General features: G+C 33.6%; 1 protein-coding gene across 6 annotated transcripts in view; it reads left to right on the top strand.

Moving 5' to 3' along the window:
• The window catches only part of LOC117101103 (KICSTOR complex protein SZT2-like), a 70,220-nt gene that overhangs the window by 29,551 nt on the left and 15,787 nt on the right, over positions 1-24,882 (top strand). For 2 of the 6 annotated variants that reach the window (XM_033240980.1, XM_033240979.1), the window contains exons 21-36: positions 273-1,554; positions 1,697-1,844; positions 2,264-2,360; positions 4,171-4,285; positions 4,392-4,544; positions 4,802-4,901; positions 6,119-6,198; positions 6,560-6,651; positions 7,092-7,188; positions 7,328-7,452; positions 7,792-8,170; positions 9,879-10,061; positions 11,110-11,316; positions 12,832-12,914; positions 16,160-16,231; positions 18,104-18,163. In XM_033240980.1, the coding sequence (XP_033096871.1) occupies positions 273-1,554; positions 1,697-1,844; positions 2,264-2,360; positions 4,171-4,285; positions 4,392-4,544; positions 4,802-4,901; positions 6,119-6,198; positions 6,560-6,651; positions 7,092-7,188; positions 7,328-7,452; positions 7,792-8,170; positions 9,879-10,061; positions 11,110-11,316; positions 12,832-12,914; positions 16,160-16,231; positions 18,104-18,163 (3,273 nt within the window). The remainder of the gene's footprint in view (positions 1-272; positions 1,555-1,696; positions 1,845-2,263; positions 2,361-4,170; positions 4,286-4,391; positions 4,545-4,801; positions 4,902-6,118; positions 6,199-6,559; positions 6,652-7,091; positions 7,189-7,327; positions 7,453-7,791; positions 8,171-9,878; positions 10,062-11,109; positions 11,317-12,831; positions 12,915-16,159; positions 16,232-18,103; positions 18,164-24,882) is intronic. The other 4 variants (XM_033240981.1, XM_033240982.1, XM_033240983.1 and 1 more) reach the window with 4 other exon arrangements.

Genomic DNA, 24,882 nt, shown 5'->3' with positions numbered 1-24,882 from the left:
CCCCCGCGCCTGTTACGACACTGGCTAACACGCCAATCATCCCCCCCCAATGAAAAATATTTTTCTACGCCACTGTTGACTGTATACCGTAGGCTATAAATTTAGGAGGGGTACTAAAGGCCACTGTTTGCTTTGTATCTGCCAAGGCCACATAAGTCACAATGAAACATGGTTCATATCATGTTCCCACTCTACCCCTCTTAGCTACCTAAATATTCAGTTTATTTTTTTTATTCACTTGTGTATTTAATACATTTGTTTCTTCTTTGTAGGAATTTGAGATTATAGAACTTAGAACTTACCAACTTACTAAAGTCAAAGATTACTACTACCTTATTTGGAACAATGAAGAAATTGAGAAAAAAAGAAAAATGGCAGAAGAAAAACAAGCAAAATTGAAGATGAAAATGAAGATTGAAAATGCCTTATATACTTTAGGAAGAGAAGAACCAGAACGGGTGAGAAATGATGAGATACCAGGTGAAGAAGTAGGTAATGAAGATACCCCAGTAGCAATCATATTTACTCCTCCATCCCCAAAGAAGCTGCCAAAAAGTATGAAAGAAAGTCTGAAAATAGAAAGTGGGTCAGAGTCTGATCTGGATGAGGTTACCCCAAGAATTGAAACTGAATTGTCAGGCTGCACTAGGTTAAATTTTGAAACACAGCATAAACGCCATGGCAGTGATGATGCTGCCATTCAGTTAGGATCATTAATGGAGAAGGAGACCATTACAAAACCAGGCCAACGAGATGTGCAAGCAGCTTTCCCTGTTCAAGATCTCTCCGAAGATCAACCACGTAATGCTGAGGACAATATTTCTAGAAGTAGTGGAAGTTCGATACAGGTGCTTCCAGAGGAATATGAGTTGGAGAGGACTTCATCATTGGAGGGTGACTGCTCTGTTTTAGAAGATCTAGTAACTTCTTTAGAAGAAGCTAAGATTGAGGGTGAAATAGTAAGAGAGAGTGCAATTAGATCAAGGGATTCCAGCATTGTTGTACTAAATGAATTTGTGGATAACTTCATTAGTGAAGATGTAAATGAGGAAGGTGAGAGTACAATACAAGGCGATGAAGAGGTAGAAAGTGATGAAGAGGAAGAAAAAGTTATTACAGCAAGGCAGACAAGCAGAAGCTCGACTGGAAGTACTATTACTTCTGGTGTTGCTTCTAATGAATCAGCCACTGACATGGCAGCATCTCAAAATGACACTAAAACTTTGAATGAAAATGATCTTCTAACTTACTCGTCTTCAGAACCTGCTGGTGAGATTAACATCAGTAATTGTGCCATCACAAAAGGTCAAAGAGAAGAACCATTTGGTACTGCAGAATCAACATCCCTGCATCACTTGAAGATGGATGGAGTTTCATCAACATCAACTCATAATACTCCACTATCAGCTTCAGGGACAGAGTCTCCAACATTTGCCTTCAGTAATCGACTTAAACTCAAGAATACCAGCTTAGTATCTGCAGTCTCAAGCGGAACACCAAGTTCTCAGATCAGCTACACCAGTCAAGAAGATGGAAGTTGGGATGAAGAAAAAGGTAATTTCTTTATAATGTGTATGTATTGCTATCCAAATTATAATAAAGTTGTGTCTAAATGGTTATAATGCATTTATAAACATAATAAGGTGTGGCCTTATGGCCTATTGACTATTGATGTTTTTTTGATCATAACTGTCAGGTTATGATGCTGACTTTAGTGGTGATGATGAGGATGAATTAGGGCAGACACTATATCCAAATAGTGACTTGAGTCAACTGAAAATACCAGATTTCTGGCTCATTGCAAAGATTGATGCTGACAAAGTCAATGTTTACTTTCATACTGGGTAAGTTTATATCATTTTTTTAAGGTTTCAATTTCATATTAATTGGTTTATGTATAGCTCAAGGATTGATACTGACAAAGTCAATGTTTACTTTCATACTGGGTAAGTTTATATCATTTTTTTAAGGTTTCAATTTCATATTTGTTTATGTATAGCTCAGTTTCCACCATTGTTTGATTGTATATGTATGTATATATGAAGTAGATGCATCCATGTGCATTCCAAAATATATATAGAATGTGACAGGAGTAATCAAAATATTCATTAGAATAAATTATGTTGTTTCAAAAGTCAAAATTATATGTATCTGAGTATACCATTGCATTTATATGTTTTTTGAATATGTAATTGTTTGTCTAGTTAAGAGATTGCTTCTTAAAAATGTGCTATTATATACTATTATATATTCTGTTTCTCAGGATTAGCCAAGAAGATGATTTGAGATATCAAGAGCAATATGATGTCCTCATGAACTTGATCAGTTGTATTCAAAAAACTTGCAGAGTTGTGAACCAGGTATAAGCAGTTTACAATAGAATAGAAATGTTAAATTCACTGTAAAAGTAAAAATCATTTTATACAGTACCAGGGTTTTCAAGTTCTGAAAGCATTCTTAGTTGAAAATAGACAAAAATACTACTGAAATTTATGAATAAATAAGGTCTACACCTTGTCTACCGCCCGGGATAATAATTTGTCCATCAGGACCTTTGGCTAAATTCTCCCTAGGCTACCAGCACGCAGACTTGTCAAATTACTGTTAAAAATAAATTCCACAGCTGTTATTACGCCGTACTCAAATTTTAAGACACAGATATTTTGCACTCAAGACAAATTAAGGGGTCCTAAGTTGAAAGAAATCCCTCTCAGCAGATCTGGTTAAATGAGCTTTCTTAACATTTTTTATTTTATTTTGTTATGCATAGCGATACATATCAGCACTGACTTCTGTCAAAAAATTGATAATAAAGTAATAAAAACATGCAGGAGATGGGTTATTTTCTTATAGATCTTGCTTGCCTGTGAAAGTGCAGGAGGCCATCCCAGTTTGGGACCCCTGCAAATTATTAGGTCAAAGCTGATTGTCATATTAACATGTGGTGCCATGTGTAGATTTGAAAGTCATTACAACAGGTTTACCTAGTAAATTTTCAGGTAGTTGAGAATCTAGGGTCTGCAATATTCTCTTAATACTAAGAGGGTACATCTATCCTCGGCTAACTCCACCATCACGAGTGCAGTAAAGGTAAGCAAATTACCTGTGATGGATATGATTTTAATGTGGTATCACCCTGGGTGTCAAAATCTATTAGCTGCAGGCTATGCATATCTCTGTGAAGAAGGCTCTCCACCATTTATTTGCCTTGACCGTAGAGGTGAGGAATGCTCATTGTTAAAGTTGTTTAATAAAGGTTCTCATATTTGTAGGGGCATAAAAGAAGGGTTTTCTTCTTTTTCTAAGCAATGGAAATAATTTGCAGGTAAGGTTGACAAACTGGAAGCTAAAATTTAGTTTCAGTTGAAACAGGCTGTGGGTGAAAACTGGTAATAAGTATGATGAAAGTGAGTTCAGGAAACCTAATGTTATTATTCAGGAATTACCCGAATCTGGTGACAACTCTATTACTCATTTTCATTAACGATGTGTTAGATGATGTGGAGTCTGTGCAAAAATCTGCAGAGGAATACGTTGTAAGAAGATCATTTGAAACTGTTATTTCCACATTCTTGTTGAGTATATCTAATAGTAATGTTGGAAACATTATTCCTCATTATAACTATACCATTGGAGATACTGATCTTCAAAACACTCTTGAGCAAAAGCACCTTGGAGTACAGTACAAGTTACAGCTCATTTAAAGTCATCTATTCACATAGTCATCTACTATACATAATAAAGTAGCTGCAAGAGTAAACTCTGTGGTTGGTTTCTTCCCTTGTTCATCCACTAATGGAATATGCAGTCCAGATCTTGTTGCCAAAGCTGCAGAAGGACATAACCCGGCTTGGAAATAAGATCCAAAATTAGGCAACAAATCTTGTAGTCTTTTAGCAGTATCTCAGTAATGGAATCTTATTTTCTACTTTGTATGATGCAGCTGCATGCTTGTATATATTTATGAATTAGAGTACAGTTAATTAAAAACTAGAATTATGACCAGGCCTAATTTAGCATTCTAAAGTAATCCCAGTCATGGAATCTTATTACATTCTCATACTACTATTAGTTTGGAAGCTGCATGTTTTTAATTGCTCTTACTTCTATAACAATTTATTGTTTGCAATAATATATGATCATTACTGGTTCTTCAACTTTGTTGTATAGAGTTTATTGTTGTCTGATTTGAATGAGACAAGACTCTGCCATACTCTGCTTGTGCCAGAAAGTGATGAGGACATTTGGAAAACAGACAAGAGAACAAGATCTGAAATTGAAGATGGTCAGTTGATATGTTTATTGATGAAATATTCTTTTTTGATACTAACAATAGGCCTATTATTCCACTGCATCATTATGTCCATTCATTGTTTCTCTTCTATGTTTAGAAGACTTTGAGAACCCTGGTTCAAAGAAGAAAGGCTATTTAGCTGCTTCGATGTCATCTGAACCTGGTGTGTTTGCTTGCAATGAAGTATTCTCGATCAACATTCCAATACACCCAAGGTTGAAGTCGACATCCACTGAAAGAATGTCAAAAGGTTAGAATTTTATGATCCTGCACATATGCCATTCTCTTGTTTTGGTTGGATTCTGCTTCTAAATGAACCTACAGTGTGTGCATTAATAGTAGTCTTTTTGCTTAATGAGGAATATGTGTCTGCCAATCTTTTATGGCATCAGTGGAGAGTGAAACCAATTTCAAAATGTATTTAAATGTTAATATATGAATGAATTGATCAATGAGTATAGCTTTAAATATGATGAGTTTTTTTTTTTTGGTTTTTTTTAAAATCAGGCCTTCTCCAAGTCATTAACACACTATCAGCATTTTCTGTTAATAATCGGAAGAATATGTTTGTATACAAAGATAAATCAGATTGTGTGTTCTACCTGAGGTAAGTACACTTCTCCCAAGCAATTCACTCTTCACATTTTCACCATTCTCATTACCTTTCATTCCCTACTTCTAATTCCTTCCATTCATCCTTATGATTTTCTTGCATTTTTCTTTCTTATCTAATTCAAAAACCAGCATTCGATTTCCAGAATTGTTTGCGTGTAACAAAAAGTGCTATGCACTTTTTGTTTTGTGTAGCAATTCCAAAATTGTGCATAGCATTTCTTTTTGGTGGTAATAATAAATGATTATTAAAGAAAAGAAATGGCACTTTTCAATAAGAAAATAACAGTGATGCATCTTTGTTTTCAACATTAAACATTGAACCATACTCCTTAATATTCTCTTACTTTAAATTTCCCATCAATAAATATTATACCCACCCCGTGCAGAAGTCGACCTGGCCATGATTACCAATATACGGACCATGTCGGTACTCCCACTGTCGTACTGTCCCGTATTCGCTGTAAGCAATGTCTGGCCCGCGCGTCTGGCCCAGTTTCAAACAGCGGGAATGACATCACCGAGAAAAAAGTTAGATACTATAATTTGCATACTACACATCTACACGTGCATGATGTACGTACGTTACGGTACATACATTAAATTAGACAACATTACTCCTCACTGTACATACACGTGTGTAATCCTGTTTTCCATTAGGCGATCCAAAGTGTCGGTTCGCTTCCTGAGCTCTGATAGATTGCGCATTTTTTCGCTTCTCAAAAACTCTGATAGAAATGTGAATGTGCATGCACATGAGCTGACGGTTTTGATTCGCGCGAATGAATTTGTCTAGTGGAAAACATGCTTAAGCAAAAATGACCTACAGGAGAAGCAGAACGAATGGAGTGGCGAAATATGAGGTAATATTGTAAATACAGGAAAGAAGCCTGACTCATACTCAAACCAGCTGCATTTGAACAGCATTGTATGTGTGCTCTTGATGTAAACAAGCATATTGCATTATTTTTGGTCCAAAACATTGGATAACAACTTTTTAAAACAATTTTCGGGTCTTTTTTGTGTACCAAGCCTCTTAGTTTTTGACTGAGTCGGTAATTCTAGGAAAATAATTGCGTCGCATTTTATTGTGATGCATCTGTGGAAGTGCTTCGCAATTAGTTTAAAACGTGTCACATTTTGCGTTGCGAGACTGGGCAAATCGAACGCTGAATATAACATAAGCATAATCTTTACTTTTATAATTTACAGACTGTCTGAGACAACTGTTTGGATGTCTGGAGGAAATTCACCTACAGATAATATGCTCCGTACAGCAGATGATGCTTTAGGTAAATGTGTTTAATGAAACTTTGAACCAAAAAATGGCTGTGGATTTTGTTCTGAAAACCTTACGTAAATCCAATGGTGTTGATTAGTGGATCAGCCTTGATATCTTAATGCACTACAGCATGTCAGAAGAATGTTTATTGTGAAAACAAAATCACTTCTAATAAAAGACATTTTTTTAAAACTCATCGTGACTATCCAACCGAGTGACGTGTCGCTCATCCTCTGTGTAAATAGACCTTTAGATGCTCTAATAAGTTACTACTTTTATTTTTGTTTTATTTATTTATCATTTCCTCAACACAGCATTTGCTTATAATTTCATTATTTAATCATTGGCTTCCTTAAACACTATGTCTACAGCATCCAGGACTTCATCTGTGTCGTCATTGCCAGCCATTGATGTTGATGATAGTAGTAGCCAATTGGTAAGCAATTTAAACAACATTAATTCTGTAAGTTTGACTTTTTATGTATGTTTTCTTATCTTAAATTGCTGGTTAAAGTTAATTACGATTAATTGAATAATTTTTGCCAAAGTTATTTACAAGTTAAACATAATACACATCGACTAAATATAATGGAAGCAATTCACCTGAACGAAAAGCCTTCTTTAAATAAACAATTGTTTCACTTCAGTATTACAGTACTCTGAATACTTCATGTATATGCTAAAGCTACACAGGTGTCATCAATATGTTGTTAATTTGCATACCCAGGTGCATTTTAATTGCTATTATAAGTACTGAATTGTAATTGTCAATGATGATGAGAACGGCTTCCTCAAAACATGTTTGGAGTTTTATAAGAATAAGGGCTTGTGTCCTGTTCAGAAAGTGCCTTGTTTTTGATTTGTGTAAACATTGTATATAAAATATAATTTTTTGTTTTGCAGGTAACTCTAAAGACTGACTTAAGTAGTGGAAGCCATGGTTCAGGAAATAGAAATCAACACATGGTTCATGTTGCCATATATGGCATCACAGAAGCCAGTAAGAATATCCTCATTAACAATTTGTTAAAAAAGTACAATTTTTAGTTTTTTAATTTCAAATATTACTATACATCTCGTTCAAAATTAAATAAGTCAAGAATATTAAATTTTCCTTTGCCAAAACAATTATCTTGCAGGTCCAGAAATCAAGGAGGAACTGATTATGGTGTTGAAGAATAAGATCAACATTGTTACTCTTAAAGTGATCACTGTCATGTTGGTCCGTAACCCACAATGTAAGCTGACACCAGAAGATGTCCATGTAAGTATACACTGCAGTTGAGGACAGCACTATCATTGAATAAATTTCTGTCAGATTGGCTTAAGTTTTGTTACACCTGGAATGCTCTACATGACAAAATTTAGTAAAACAAAACACAATCACCTTTGAGATGAAGATAACGCATCGGAATCATCATTGCTATTTGTTTTTCAACATTTCACATTCTACTAACTTTCACAATTTTTCACAATCTTTTTGTGTTTTTTACTAAATTTTAACCTGACTAACAGTAATGATGTTTTGGAGGAGATGGATGTACAGCATTGACCATTTGCAAAAAAGAGGACAGGACTTTAATCAAGCTTTTTTTTTTGTCAGTTTATTCAACCACCCAAAGCCAGTGAAAAGCGACCATCTTTGACAAAGGCAAGATTTAGTAGCATAGAGGAGGATAGTGAACAGATATCAATACCAGACACCGGGAAAAAAAATATTGAAGAACAAGATTCGGAAGAATTGTTGAATGATCAAGGAGAACCAACTGACATCTTGATGTTTACCATTCCTATGTCGAGCAAAAAGCATCTGTCAAGTATCAAGTACTATCTGCAGCAGAATTTGCTTCAGTTCTTACATATGCCCAAGTATGTTGATCAGCGACAAAAAAATCACTCAGATCATTTTAGAGCCTATCATGATGAGGATAGTAGCAAGAATGTTTATCTGTATATTAGACCACAACCCTCTGGAGGACTTGGTAAGAAAAATTACTATTAATAAAATTGTATTTTTATGTGTAACATACCAAATTGATTTTTTTCATTTACCAAATTGATTTTTATTCATTTTTAATGGCGGATTGAATATCATGTGACATTGGGTTTTAAATGGTACAGTAGTTTCATTTTCATTTTTAAAAAAAATTCATATTTTGGGAATGGTTTATGAAATACAGATTTGTAAAGATTCAGAAACTGGGGGAGAAAGTAGAAAAAAACGGTGGTTATGCCTCATTTTCCCGCAGTTTTTAAATATTCGTAAATCTGTATCTCATAAACCGTTCCCAATTTTTTGTCGAACATCTGGTAGGTTCAAACACAACTGCATAACTTACTACAGCTGCAATATTATGGGATTCTCCTTAGGGAGCTGACCATACGTGTTTGATCCAATGACCGGTGTAGTAATGTGGAGTGCTTAGAAGCTTTATGCATGAAGCACAATATAAGATCAACATATTATTATTATTATTTTTTGTGTCTTACTTAGAAAAATCAGTTGTACAACATTTTTAAAAAAAGATTTTCCTCTGGAGCCTGATTTAAAAGAGTAATGTAAAGCATAGGGCCTAGCTGATCATATGATGGATTATTTCATGATTAAACCATAACTTGTGTACAAAAGCAAATCCAAACAACACTCATTATATATATAAATACATACTTGATTACCTTCAACTAAAAACAGAACAAAGAATTTTTCTCTTGCCTTATTTTCTTATACAAAATTATTAATGGCATTATTGAAATTGATTGACTTAATTATATTTGATAAATTTAATACATGTTGACTCCATCCAATACTTTACCTGCTCGATGCAATGAATTTCACTATTCCTTCATTTTTTCAATTCCTCACACAATATTCTACACCTTATTACATCTAGGAACTCATCACAATCCTTTTAGCAAAATGTAAACGGATATTAAAGGCCTGTTTATACCTGTAAGGATAATGATAAAAAGCTAAAAAGCAATTTGTTCATATAGAAAAAAAAGGAAAGAAAAGAAGTTTTTACACTTGGACGATTCGATAATGAATTGTTGTGATTATTTCATCATTTGAATTGATTTGTCAAAATATTTTGTTATCGTATACACGATAATTTGATATCAAATCGTCCCTGTGTCAAAACTTCTCTTATTTCTTTTATTTTCCATATGAACAATTGCTTTTTAGCTTTTTATCATTATTGTTATCGTTGCAAGTATAAACAAGCCATTAGGGCCACTACATCTTCTACAGCCCTGCAAGTGCCTACTTGTCAGTGAAGATTATTTTCTGTTGTTGGTCCCAAGCTCTAGAATTTAGGTACAGGGCGGAGCTGCACACTCTATGGAGTGACTGGTCTTGTTATCATCTGCTATTTATTACTGAATGTTATGATACTCAAATAGGTACTTGGTACAAGATGTGTATTGTTAACTATTAGTCTCTTCTTGAATGAAATAAATTTATGATTATGAATGTGAATGAAACATTTCCATAAATCTGCTACCAATAATCACCATAGTGAGTGTTTGAGTGGAAAGATGTTGTGCCAATGTGCCTTGTTGATGGAAGAACCCATCTTGCCATTTCATTTAAACATTCAAATCATTAACATATAATGTTATGCATAATATTAATAAAGCAAAGTGGGTACTACAGCAGTACAAAAATGTGAGCATTTTTTTCTTTTGCAGGCATTGCTTGTATTTCTATGTCAACTGTGATGATAGGGGCTGATGGGAAAAGTAAGCTAATGAACCCATTAGCTTGTCTCAAACCTTTGCCTAATTCTTACAAGGAACCAGTTCATGTTAACGTTTTTGATAGTCTAACCAGTACAGAGATATATCATGTGCAGCCTGACACAAAGAAACCTGGTTAGTTTATGTCTGTTTAATAAATTATTATTTCTACAAATATATAATTGTTAAGGATGTTGTATTTCTGTTGAGCTAATAGATAAACATATTTCAGTATTTGTTGGCTTCATTTGGAAAAAAAAAACTAATCTCAACAATTAACAAAATCATGTAAGACTGTTCCTACATTCTTTGCATGTAAAACTTAGTGTAAATATTTTTGTTTTGCTACTGGATTAGTTATAGCTATGCAACATGTTTTATGGTGGCCATCTTGGACACCATTTCAAATTCAATATGAATGTATTAAGAAAACTAAACTTATTGATTAGAAGAAGATATGGTTGATAAATCAGGTCTTAAATTAATATATTCATGATCCTCAGTACATCATTTAAAAAAAAAAATTGTCTGTGTAAAATGAATACAAAACAGCAGCCAGTGGCTAAAAATGTTTGTTTACAAAAGAATTGGTAGAAGTATAAATATAGAAACTATGAAACAGAAAAATATATCTTAATTATTAATATTAGCCTTATAACATGTACTGGGAAATATTATAATTGCAAAAATAGAAACTGAAATTAATAATTAAATATAAAATAAAAGGCAAAAATTACAATGTAATTATAGACATTATTCCAAACAAATTAAAGGCAATTTATAATGAAGAGACAGCACTATTACAGTAATTAGTGTGGCTGAGTTGACATTAATACAAGTCAGTATGAGTTGATCGTACGTCTGTATATGAGTTGTGGTGGGTGATTGATTTAAACAACACCCCTTTATTTATTAGTTTTTATTTACATCAAATTGAAAGTGGTCTCAATTGGTTTCCTAAGCAAAACTACAATTCAGTTACAAATAATAAATGATTTATAGCTGTTTTTGAGGTACAGAAGTATCAATCTTTTGGAAAAATGGAAAAATGTCTATTTTAAATGAAAATTCTTAGAATAATTCTATTTATGTGACATTCAATCTATTCATTAGCAGTATTGATTTCATTGTTATTTAGTGATGTCAAAACTATAAGCTTCAACTCATAGCTTTCTACTTAAAGGTCCGACTTCATTGATTGAGTTCAGCATCTGGGAACGTGGTGATGTAGACATGCCTAGCTTGACTCAGAAGCTTCTCAACTCTGTCCGCCATTCTTTTTGTGATGCTGTGATGGAGTACTTGATACTGACTGCACCTATGGGCTTCACCCCAGATATGCAAACCAGATGCTACAACTTTCCTACCTCTCCACCAATAACCCCTACAGGTGAATACATTCTTTTACACACATGTAAAATATAATGATAAGGAAGCCTTGCAAAATATTAAAGCTAATATCATTATTATATAATTTTTTGGTACAATTCTAAGCCATTCCGGAACTCTTTGCTTTTATTCCTTCTTCCTATATCTTACTGTACTATAAAACCAATTAATATACTGACATTATATTTAATTACTGTAGGCCTATATTATTTATATATTATTTATTTTACTGATTACACCATAATTTTAGTAAGGTATTATTCAAATCATAAATTTCTTGCATTATAAGAGATTTCATAATTATTATGCAATATATCACATTTATATGCATGAACATAGATAAGATTAATTTAAACATGAACATAGTAATTCTTATTTAAACATAATAAATTTAAATACAAATATATAATCAACTGAATAAGACTAATTTAAACATGGACATAGTAATCAGTTAATTTAAATAAGATTAACAATTTTCAATCTTCTTATGTAATCATTTTATATAGCCGGAGTTATGTTTTGACCTAGGTTACTACTATAGCTATGTTTGAGAAAAAATGGTAAATAAATATCATAAACCAGGTACCGGCAACCTATTGGCATAGATTTTAGTTTTCAAATGCTTCAGAAAAAAAGGGAGAAGTTATGTACAATTATGTAAACAAAGGTAGTTTGTCGAAGTGGTTTGATGCAGTGCGAACTGTTTAGTTTCCCAACTTCGAGGTGGTGGGGTTGCAATACCTCGCTGTGCATTTTGCTTGTGTCTTTGAGTAAGGTACTTCATCTGTGTTGCTTCTCACCACCCAAGAGTAAATGGGTACCTGGTAGGGTTGCCTGTACTGAGCCAATATTGCATATGGCATGTGGACCCAAACAAAGCACTTCAGGGTCCTGGGTTAAATTCCTGTTATGGTAACAGATAAGATAGTATAATAATACATACTCCAAGTATCAAAATGCACGCCATCGTGTCGGGATGGCTTGCATTTTGATACTTGGAGTATATATTATACTATCTTATCTGAGATTAATCAGTGGACCTTTCGGTAACAGATAAAAGATTAAAGAAATAAATGATAAAAAAGATATAAAAAATATGTTTAAAAATTACTAAGTGCTTTATGTAAACAACATGCTGTACATGTGCATGTGAGCTGGTTTTCAAAGTTGTTTCTAATACTTCAAATTCAATTGCTAATGAAGTTACAACAATAAGTTATATATTTGCTAATCTAAAGTTAATTAGAATTTACTTGTCATAAATGTCATAAAATGAATTTAAATTATTTTTATAACACCAGTCCTGCTGTTGGGAAGTCAATTAGTCTGTTTTTAAAGACATGATATATTTGCACCATGTTTGCACTATATATAAGTCAGCATATTATTATTGTTATTGAGGTAGTTTTATACCAATACCTATGATATTTGAAAGTATTTCTTTATATATGTTCTTCATCTATAAAAACTTCAATGTTGTATATTATAATGAATAAATAAATTTTTATATTTTTAGGAAAGCTAGAACTTGCATATCCTGCAAGTAAACTGGCTGTAGATGCAGCATTGTCTTCTAGTAGCTCCCCTGTAAACATCAAGGTACGTCTTATCTCATGTTAATTTTAATCTAAATCAAAAGGTATTTTTACTGATACTGAATGCAAAACATATAGGCTAGATTAAAATAAATTCATTTAAGTGTTGATTCATTCTTATTGTTTTGTTCCTGCCTGTGTGTATTGTTATTATTTTGTATGAATATTAACTGGATTGCTTAATGCAATATGTATTTTATATATATTTGTATGTATATATATGTATTTGTACATATATACATATATATGTATATGTATATGTATATATTATTATGTATATATATTTGTATGCTATGTTTCTCTATTTCCTGTTTTTATTTGGAATTTTGGTCAATATACTATAGTCTGTTTATTATACTGTTAGCATAATGTGGGAACGACTATTAATCTCCGTTCTCATTGCAAACTGTTTATTACTATCAATGTATAGGCCTACCCGCATTGTTATTCTTTAACTCCTCCCACTACAGTGGTTATGTGTGCCCACTTTTTGCTAGTTTTTTTCATGTACCTTGATAAAGACCTGAGGATAGGTCGAAATATTGGTTTTCTCCAATAAAGTGTTTCTGAAGTCTATACATGGTATTCGTTTCCTATATTCTTTTGTTATATTTGNNNNGGACTACGATGCGCACCTGTGGAAAGAGGGGGGAGGCGGAAAGAGGGGAAAGCCGTAGGAGCCGCCCCCCCCCTTTTTTGTAAAGAATCTTAAAATGAATACTTCTCTAAAATACTGTATGTAAATATGCATCAGCACATTGGTGTTGATTTAAATGCTGTACAATTTCTAATTGACTCCTTCTGTTATATGTTTGTGACTCGTGCTGTAGTAGAAACCCACAATAAACTTCTATCAACAAAAGTCACTCGCTAACCTGATAGTAACCCATTGGAATATTCAATAGGTTAATCAATTTTTCACTGTACGCGATAATGCAAAAAATAAATTTTCAGATTTATAACAGCTCTACTGCTCAAGGAGTGGATTTAGCAAACTTACTTAACAAAAAAAAATTGGTCTTAAATCCATAAATCCCAGGCCATGTCTTTTAAAATACAGAAATGTGATATTGTATGGTTCAGTTTGGTTGTCAGTTATCCTTTTGCAAGCATTTATAAAGTTTTGTTTAATACTACTAAATAATAATAATAATAATGGTTGGACCCTCCATCTGTGAAAGTCCCTTCCTGGGTCACCTTTCTTTTGAATTTCTGGATTCGCCACTGAATTATAATTCTTCGTAAGGCTTTATACTAATATTAGGCCTATTTATAATGAGATTTTGTTTGAAAATAAAATTTAATTTTTGGCCAATCAGCACTCTCGCTGCCATGAGAAAATTAAAATTTCATAAAACAATAAAAGGTTTTTTTATATTTATCAAACCCTCCGTTGCCTTGAAATCTCCAAAGGTAAGTTACAGTATGTGTATTTCTTCCTAGTTATATAAATTTGAAGCATTTAACCATCCTATTTTACATTCACCAATAACATTTTATTTTATTTTCTCCTCCATCTGGATGTTTTTAGCAAAACTATTTGATAAATAAGAAAAAAAAAATATTATTTTAAATTTTATTCCGCCCTCCTCTGATGATCTTTAAAAAATAAGTAGGTAAAACAAAGAATAAAAAGTCTCACTTATACTTTAAAGATTCAAGGAATGAAATTATATTTAGGCCTAGGCAGGAAGCCACTTGGGTCTATGGCCTAGATCGTAGCCTAGTCTAGATATTAAATCCCTGGTATTCAACCCTTTTAAGCTAGAGGCCAGTTCCGATTTGTTGAGACCAGCGGCGGGACGACATAAATTGTGTACTTCCATTTTCTTTTTAGCGGTGAATTCGTAAAATAGAAGCGGCTAGGGAACAACTGTCACAGATAGGGCAAAATACCACCTCAGCCCCACCATGGTTGGGGGTGAGGCAAGAAAATTTATGATTATGGCACCTCTAGATGGTTGGAAATGTCACTCTCAGACTTAAATTTGAATTTTCTTTTCTTTTCTTCTCTTTTCTTTCTTCTAGAATTTCGAAAAAAAAAAAAAAAAAAAAAAACCTGCACTCTAGGTTCTCGTACCAAGCCACTAGAAATTTTTGTACCACAAAAATATCCACTCACCAGTGGTTGGGGCTAGGGTTGCACATTTTTAACATAGATACCTCTACATTCCTGGAAATTGCACTTTCAGACTCGAAAATAAGTTTTCAAAGCAGTGTTTTCAACAGAATATCTTGCCTCGAGCCTGCATAGTGCCGCAAATGGTTAGACATCGCAACATATCAGTGTCCCACTTAATAAATTGTCCCCATTAGTCTACCCCTCCCCATGCCAGTACCCTACGCCTCAGCTACATTCAGAAAAAGCCACTCCTGTAGACATTGTTAGAGTAGGGGTGCCTATGTAGTGTTGCTCTAAACAGGAAAAGCTTTTTCTAAAAATCGACCAGAAAATGACTTTTAGCAACGTTTCGCAGGCCGGATCAAAATTTTTGGCGGGCCGGACTTGGCCCGCGGGGCGGGGGTTTGAATGTCGGGGTATTAAATCATTACTTGATTTTACCTGTCTGCTCCGACCAAAATGTGATTACTGTATTCTCTCAAATGCTTTAAGAAATGTTTATTTCTGTAACAAATGTCTACCAAAATAGCAATTAAGTTCGTCAAACACAATAAATAGTTATTCATTGTATCTATTCTACAATGTGTAACATCGTTAGTAGTGTGTTAGTGCATACTGCAGGAGCATATCAGCATATGCACAGCTAAATGTACCCTAATATGCACTAAGTATACTGATCATATCACTATAGCAACCAATGGTACAACAGTTGATTATCGAAACTAACATCACAAGACGGTGATGGACTTTTAGTATAGCTGCATACTGCAAAATTATTATACTTAGGTTAGATTTAATGCATACAAATTGAAAATTTTTCAAGCATTAAATCTAATAATAAATACCCGCTAGTGTACTATGCGCAGGTCTACTAATTGCTTATTAGTTATGATACATGAATGTGATGGGTGCATGTACATCAACCACATACTGTGTTTTTCAATTGACTGTGCTTAATTACCATATATTATGGTAGACTAGAACAAATATACAAGAATAACAGGATTATATAGAGAGAATAAAACTAAAGTAACTCAATAAAACATACTTATCCTAGTACAATTTGTTTCAAACACATTAGTAGTATTTTGTTTTGATATACTTTGATCCAATGATGTCTATTTCAGCGATCTATGTCAGTTGGTGAAGTGAGTTTATTCTCTCTTCCGGAATCTAGATTCTTCCAAAGGTTGCAGAAGGTATTATTGCATTTATTTGGCACATATAGAGTTTCTTTAATAGAATTAAAAGGAAATTCAATTTTAGAATTTATTGTTTATAACAGACTGGTAGATTTGGGTTCAACTTCAAAATATTATTTCAATAAGTCAATCAAAGGGATATCAAATTTCGTTTTTATTACTTGCAATTGTTTAAATTATTACTATATTTGTCAATAAAGTAACATACTTGAAATAATAGAATCTGTTTGGTGTTGAATCCAATTTTGATTTAATCCAGATTGACTACTGCAATATTAATTGCTTGTGCATGCCAACTCATATAATTAAACTATTTATAAAAGGTTCATCCTCACTTGGAAAGCACACTTAATAAACCAGTGTAACATTTCCACACACTTTGCATGTCGAAGGCTATACTTTATTCTTTAATTAATATGATGACCATTGGGGAAACATGGGGATCGGAAGTTCGCTTAAATGGAATTTGATAAATGTGGGATGTGGTGCATTTAGTGTTTGTTTATATTTTCTTGGTAATTAAGAATTTTTTTTGCTTAATTCTGCTAAAAACAAGGTAGACAAACGAACAGCAGTGAATACTCAACTTCCTTTGTATATTTATATTTATTTGAGATAAAAATAACAATTATCGGTATGGTCAACTGTAACCACTTATCATTGAAAATTTAACAGTGACATGAAGCATTACACAAATGTGCATGGGAAACAGCTGTAATGAAATGATACACAATGTTGAAGGGCGAATTGTGATATGCACACTTGTTACCAAAATCATGTCAAAAGCTTGTAGGTAATAATCGTGATAAAAATATATGAAATTTAGTATTATTAATGTTAACATTTATTGTATTGTATATAATAATAATAATAATAAGAATAATCGAAATGCCAAATGTAACTCCCAATGTTATTTTCCTATCCCAAACTGTCCACTAATTTTTCATTAGTGCATGGTTCACTTGACTATTTTTGATTTGCATGCAAAAGATCAAAACAACTTGCCTGGTGGCGTACTGCGATAAATATTTTAGGCTATTGTTTTTACACCTAGCACTACAACGCATTCCTGCTGCCGAGGTAAGCAAGAGAATCGAGAGGAGACACTCGACCAATCAACGTTTGTTTACAAGTAGTAAAGAAACTGAAAATTTAATAAAAGTATTTGAGGCCTATCTGGGCCTATTTTAAAGACTCAAAGAACAAATTTAAATGTAGGCCTCCTGTAATTAGGAGGCCTAAGCCTAAATGAAATCATCAAATATTTTTATTCTTTTGCACTGACCAAAAAAGTAATTATTGTATTCTCTCAAAAGCTTTGAAGAAATTTACCTTTCTGTTTTGATAGAATGTCTATCTGAATAGTAAACTCATGATTCAAACACAAATATTTATTACTATTTGAACTGCTGTAGTATTCGCTGCAGCAATCTGCAATGCACAGCCAATACATATGCTCACAGATGTAATGGTAATATCACTATAGCAACCAGTGACTGCTGCAACAACAGATTGGTTATTAATACAAAAACTAAGGCAGGGTTTAATTATGAAACAATTAGTATAGTGTTTATCTGTACAAATGAGGAAATTATTATACTTAGGTTACAAAATTGCAATCAAAAAATTAATTTAACCTTTGTATACAGTAATAATTTCTACCAACTACACAAATACTAATTGCTTATTATTATTGTTTTTTTTTTTTTTTTTTTGCTTCATAATCATCATCACCACCATAATTATTATTATTGTCATCATCATCATCAATATATTTTAAGGTCATGCATTATTCAAATATTCTTATGGTAAAAGCCAAACAGCAATCAGAAATAACCTTCTCATGAATAATTCAAAATCTTTTTACAGTTATCAACCAATCAACAACCAGGAATTCCTTCCAGAGAAGGTACACCAAAAGAATTCAAGGTACATATTAAGCAAAGGTCTATCTTTTTTTTGTGTTGATTAGACATGCAACTGTATTATTAATTATTTCAGATTTTGTTATCAATATAAAGTGAAATTGGATGATTGATTTTGGTTATTTAGATATTTTCATTTAATTAAAATTAAAAATACATTTTTATAAACATATATTCTTCATGCTAAATCAGGAAAATCATCATTTGAATCTGTATTTGTATACTCATGCTGATTTGATTGTGCCTGTTCTAGCCATAGGTTGTTGCTATGACAGCATACACAAAACTCTTTTTACATGCAAGGTTGTCTGTTATTTCTTTATCCCACTAGCTTGTCCTGTCTGTATCACCATCTTCTTTCATCAGGTGGTTTCAGGTATTAATCAGAAAATGGTGTGGTTCAGATGTTTTGTTCTATAGAGTTATATCAAAACAGTTTTCCAACATGGAATAGAGGGAATTACTAATAAATAAATATATATGATTTTTTTTTTTAGGTAGTAGTGTTTGGTTTATTTTTTAGGTAGTAATGTTTCTGCCAATAATTTGTTTCTCCTTGTGTGTGTGTGTGTGTGTGTGTGTGCCCCNNNTTTCAGCTATTGTTCTATAGCTGTCTCTTATACACATCTAGATGTGTATAAGAGACAGATTGTACAGTATCTCTGGTCTTAAGCTTTTCTATTTTTCCTTTCATTTGTATTTTTGTTAGAAGTTCTTGTTTAGTTTTTTTATTTTTAAAGTTCTCATGATATGTGAAAAATACGGCCTCATGGAAGAACACCACCTTGGTGAACGAGCTTCCATTGTAAAGGAAAGATTTTATTATTATTATTAATATTATTATTATTATTAACATTATTATTATTATTATTATTATTATTATTATTATTATTATTATTATTATTATTATTATTATGTATTAATGCTTGCGGTACACCACATAGATAGTTCTGAAAAGAACTGTTGTTGTTGGTTGAGAATATCGTATTTGTGAATTTCTGAACCTTCTCTGGTCCATCTGGAGTGCCAAGATGGTACAGTGGCTATCAGTTCAGATTTATTGTAACATACACGATGTTGTTGTTTGTGGGAGTGCATGACTATAGATGACTTTTGCTGTTCCCCTCTCCTAGCATGGCCTTTCTGTTCCTTGAGCCTAGTACGTGGAGATCTGTCCTGTTTCACCTTTCCACACTCACATGGAATCCAATAAACTCGTGACTGGCTCTGTGCTAGTGGTTTATCCTCAAAGTGATATAAAACTATAAAACACTTTAATATCGGCTTGTTTTAGAATATGTTGAATACGGTGTGAAAGCTGTCCCAAAAATGGTAAATAACATACAAACTTTTGGCTTTCCTTTCACCTAGCTACATAGTTACCAACCGTCTTGCATCGTGCGGGACGGGATGGTCCTGTATTCCAAAATGATTTTGGTTAAAACACACATTTTGCAGAAACACATGCGTGATCATAAATTTGTCACGCATTTAGCACAGGTTTATGCATGAGACAGATTATCACAAATTCAGGGGGGAAAATGTATTTAAAATTATAAGAAATTGGAAAAGAACAGGAAACTTAAGAAATATAATGAAAAGGAATAGATAAGGAAACATAAGAAAGACAAATGAAAGAAAAGAAATGGTCACATGAGAAAGAACAAGGAAAGAAAGATAAGGTAGCATGAGAAAGAAAAGATAAGGAAATATAAGAAAGACAAAGAAAAGGAAAAGAACTGGAAACTTAAGAAAGATAATGAAAAGGAATAGATAAGGAAACATAAGAAAGAAAAATGAAAGAAAAGAAAGGTCACATGAGAAAGAACAAGAAAAGAAAGATAAGGTAACATCAGAAAGAAATAGAGGGAAAAAAAAATAAGGAAACATAAGAAAGACAAGGATAAGGAAGAAAAGGAGACATTAGAAAGTCAAGGAAATTTAAAGATAAGAATACATCAGAAAGATTAGGAAAAGATAAGAAAAGGGAACATACAGTAAGATGCAATGAAATTAAATGTAAAATATACCAGAAAAAAACTGACAAGGTAATATCTGATAAAAAAGAAATGATAGTTTGTATAACTGCTGTGAGTAGGCAAAAAATAGAAAGGATGGTATTACTTTGACAAAATAAAAAGGTAGGTCTACATTTTGATTTCTTGTGCTGCCGTTTTTAATTTTCAGTAATAAAATTTACAAAAAAGAACAAAAAAAAAAACATGTTTACACTTTGTTGCTTGTGATTCCTGTTTGTTCTCTACCTGTTGTTTGACACTGCGCCTTGAGCACCAATTTTGGCGGTGATGTTTGCACTTTAAAAATCGTTATTATTATTGTTATTATTAAAACAGTCATCAATCAATCAATCTTTCCATTTTCATGGTGCCATTCCAAAAAAGATTTTTTTAAAAAGGTGCATCTTGAATTGTGACTTAAAACTGTCAAGAGAAGGTGATTGTCTGATTTTTAGAGGAAGTTTATTCCAGAGCCTTGGTCCAGCAGTGCTGAAAGCCTGTAACTTGAGACTAAAACCAACTCAATCCTTTCCGAGCCACTGGGGCTCATAGGGCTGGAGCTTATCCCCAGTTTCTGTAGTGTGAAGCGGATGAGAGTTGTACTCCCCCTGGACGGGACACTAGTCCATCGCAGGTTAGTTCCTAGCAGTTTGCTGGTATCCATTGATACAGCTGGGTGGACTGAAGCAATGTAGCTAAAGTGCTTTGCCCAAGGACACAAGCGAATCTGCACAGAGGAGACTCGAAAACCCGACCTTACGATTGAAAGCCCAAACCTCAACCACTGCCCCAAACTGCTGCTTGAGACATTAGACAGTATTTACATGAAAACTTAATTCACTTACGCATTACTAAAAATATATTTGTGTGCCTATTCATTTTTTGTTTAGTGTTGAAATGTATGTGAACATAGTTTGGGTGCTCAAATTAAACATAATGTACATTGAAACTCAAATTGTATGTGGCTTTATTAAAAATATTTTTGTTTATTTACCATACCCGGTATTGTCAACAAACACTCCCTGAATTTGATTTAAAACAGCTTAAAAATGCTCAGATCGTTGGAGCGCCTCCCCAGAGGGACCTGGTGGTCCCTCCCCCCTCCCAGCCAACTGGTAGTCAGACATTTCAAATCTCTCAAGTTTGGTAACTCTGTAGCTAGAACAATGCCACTGTATTGGCTTGTTAGGCTAAGCCATACCCCACCTTTTTGCACAGACTGGATTTTGGCTTTTCACACGTAGTTTCAGCTATTGTTCTATAGTTTTCAACCAATCACCTTTTGACAGAGTTTGAATCTCTTTTTCGGAAGCCTGCCTCCTTTTTTGTCTTTTTGGTGTGTTTTTTTTGTAATCTGTTGAGGCGAATAAATGAATTGAATTGAACTGAAGACGATTGAAGCAACTCAATCAAAACGTCTAGATATTCTCAACCAACAACATTTCTTTTCAGAACCATCTATGTGGTGTACCGCAAGTATTTAATATATATTATTACTTATATATATTATTACTAATTTATATTATTGTTGTTATTACCAGGCAGTTTAGAGTTTTGTACCATTATTTAAATAAATATATGTATGTATATATATATGAGGCATGTTGTGGCAAAATGGCCAAGTTGTAACAAAAATTGAAATTCAAGTTGTTGGTATTTTCATATACCTGAGCATGTGATCTTTAAAATGAGGGGTCATTCATTGAAATTGGACATTTCAAGCCTAAGTTATTGGAAAGTGAAAGTACAGTACACTTAGAGTCAAGATAAACATGATTTTGAGTAATTGCCTTACAAAGTTATTTGTGTATACATTGTTTAATAGAATTAACTATCAAAATAACATTAAATAAACAATTTGTTGACCACTTCCAGAACTAATACTTTGGTACATGATTAATAAGACATTAAACTTTTGATCTATAATGAAAAACAAATTTGGATTTTTAGCAGATATATGCAAATGCAAAGAATGCAAATTTGATTTAGTTTAGAGTAAGTAGAGTCTGGTACATTTGTATGTTCTGTGAAATCAAAGCTTTTGTTTTGTACAGCAAAATGCTTATAAATACTTCAACATGTCTTGGCATTGATATTTGTGTTTGTGCAACTGTATGACCATTACTTAGCATGTGATTGAAATCCCTCTGGTATATTACGTGTCTTTCAATTTATAATCTATAGAATGTTATAACATGACTCCTAGCACATTATAAAAAAAAGCATCAATACATTTTACTTACAGTATAAAGGAAAAAGAATAGACAAATAATATTTGGGACCCATCCTTTTCCTGCTTTACATTCGTCCTTTTGGTGAAGTCATTTCTAAACATGCATGTAAATATCACATGTATGCGGATGATACGCAAGTTTACATCGCCTTTAAACCTAAGTCTCTATGTGAGGCAGTGAGGTCAATGGAAGCATGTTTAGATGATGTCCAGTCATGGTTAGCACGAAATATGCTGTGTTTCAACCCAACCAAAAGACTGAAGCACTGTACATCCACTCGCGCTGTCGTAAAATCTTGCCAAATGCATTAAGTGTTCGAGTTGGTGATGCTACTATATTTCCATCTGTTGTAGTTCGTAATGTTGGCGTGACGTTTGACTTCACCATGTCATTGAAGCACCATGTACCTGTAGGCAACATATGTAAATCTGCATCGTATTACATTCGAAACATCAAACAGATTACACGCTTTATGAATGAAGATGCTACATTAAAGCTGGTACATTCTCTTGTAACATCTAGAATTGGTTATTGTAACAGGGTCCTTTATAGATTACAGAACAAATTAATCAAGAAGATACAGCTTCAGCTAAACACAGCAGCCCATCTAGTCAAACAACTACCCAAATGACAGCACATCACCCCTACCCTTAAAACTCTTCATTGGCTACCAGTTAAACAGCACATTGCTTTCAAAATTCTTGTTCACACATACAAGTGCCTTCAAAATTCCTCCCCGTCCTATCTGAGTGACCTAATTCATCTTCGCTCAGCAACCTGTTACAGAAATCTACGGTCTACCACTAGCCAGAATACACTTTTTACTTCACGGTGCCACTTGAAATACGGAGAGAGGTCTTATTGGGTTGCAGCTTCTAAGCTCTGGAATGAACTTCCAATCTACATTCGGGAGTCTTTCTCTTTCTGTTTTCAAGCAGAGCCTTAAATCACACCTTTTCCTTTTTAATTTAAGTTGTCTCTGCTTTCTGTTAATTTTTCACTTTTGTTGTTAGGATAGGCTAGACCAGATGCCAACAGTATTCGAGCACCTGTGAGTCATGTACCTGCTACCACTGCTTGTCGGTGGTCTCACATTGCAGGTGAATGGTGCAATAGTGTTGGTTCCTTCTGCGTTAGTCTGTTTCGGTTGTTTTTTTAGCTTGGTTCCCTTAGGTGACCCTCTAGAATAGATTTTATTTTCTTTTAGGCGAATAGAGACCATTTATTATGTGCTTTATAAGTCTCCAACCATTACCATTACCATATATAATGTCATGAGAAAGATGCAGTGGCGTATTCAGGGGCTAGGACACAGGTGGGCAAAGTGCGACCTGACAGTGATTTTTTTGCAGCCTGCAAAAATGAAATAAAAACCCTATTTTTGCGGCCTGCCAAACATCTTTTACTACAAAACACCTTGTTTGACACAGCTTATCTGTTAAAACTGAGAATAAAGTTGTTTAAAAGTAGTGGTTTTTGGAAGCACACTGTAAACATCAAAGTTTTGTTGCGGCCTTCGGTGTTAAATCAAAATATCACTTTGGCCCTCCGATTTTTATGCCCCCTTGGCTAGGAACCCCCAATCAATGGCAGCAATCAAAACCTGACTGTAGCCCTTTTGACCCCACAATTACAAACATTCCTAAACCTCCCCCTATTGATCATAGGTTCCCAAGAGTAGATCCATTGGTGGAGGATGAAAACAGGGAATAGGGTACCTTCCGCCCCCCCCCCCCAAAATAAAAAAGAAAAATAAATAAAAAAAGAGAAGAACAGAAAGGGGGTAGAGGGGAACAAAGTACTCCAAAACAAGCTAATTTTGTATTTAACTTCCATGTACCAGTCAGTGGCGGTTCCACAAATTTGAAATAAAGGAGGCACAGGAGGGACTTTCACAGCTGGAGGGTCTAGACCCACCTCAGTATATTTTAAGATTTTGGCACCTCTAGATGGCTGGAATTGGCACTCCCAGACTTTTTTGTATAATTTTGAGGGCCCTGGGCCAGCCTGTCCTCCCTTTTAGACTGCCACTGCCGGTGTCTATTTAAAGCAGTTCATGTTCAATATCTCATGTACAATGATGCTCTTTATATGAGGTGCCAAGTGTAAATTTGAAAGATTTGATATGATCAGGAAAACAACTACTTTTTAACAGCAGTAGCAATTTGTTTTATTTATGAATAGCATGCACTTTTTTGTTTGCATAAAGTATAAGATATTTTATTTCATTTTGTAATATGCCAAGAAAATGAACTCATCCTTTCAAGATGTGGTACGGATTGGTTTCAATTATAAGGGAAGATATGATGCATTTTTATTATAATTAGGAGTATTATTGGGCACTAAAAATTGAATGTGGTTTTTCTTTTTGTGTGAAGTAATGCACAGGCTATTAAATAGCTTCATTTGAATTCCACATTAACATATATACTTTTTGATCTATTTCCGCTGTAAATAAAAAGCGTTCACAG

Source organism: Anneissia japonica, unplaced genomic scaffold (assembly GCF_011630105.1).
Source record: "Anneissia japonica isolate Jap-2015-1 unplaced genomic scaffold, ASM1163010v1 scaffold4054_len1135799_cov195, whole genome shotgun sequence".
Taxonomy (NCBI): domain Eukaryota; kingdom Metazoa; phylum Echinodermata; class Crinoidea; order Comatulida; family Comatulidae; genus Anneissia; species Anneissia japonica.
Note: the sequence above shows the minus strand (reverse complement) of the source record. Positions and strands in the feature narration are given on the sequence as shown.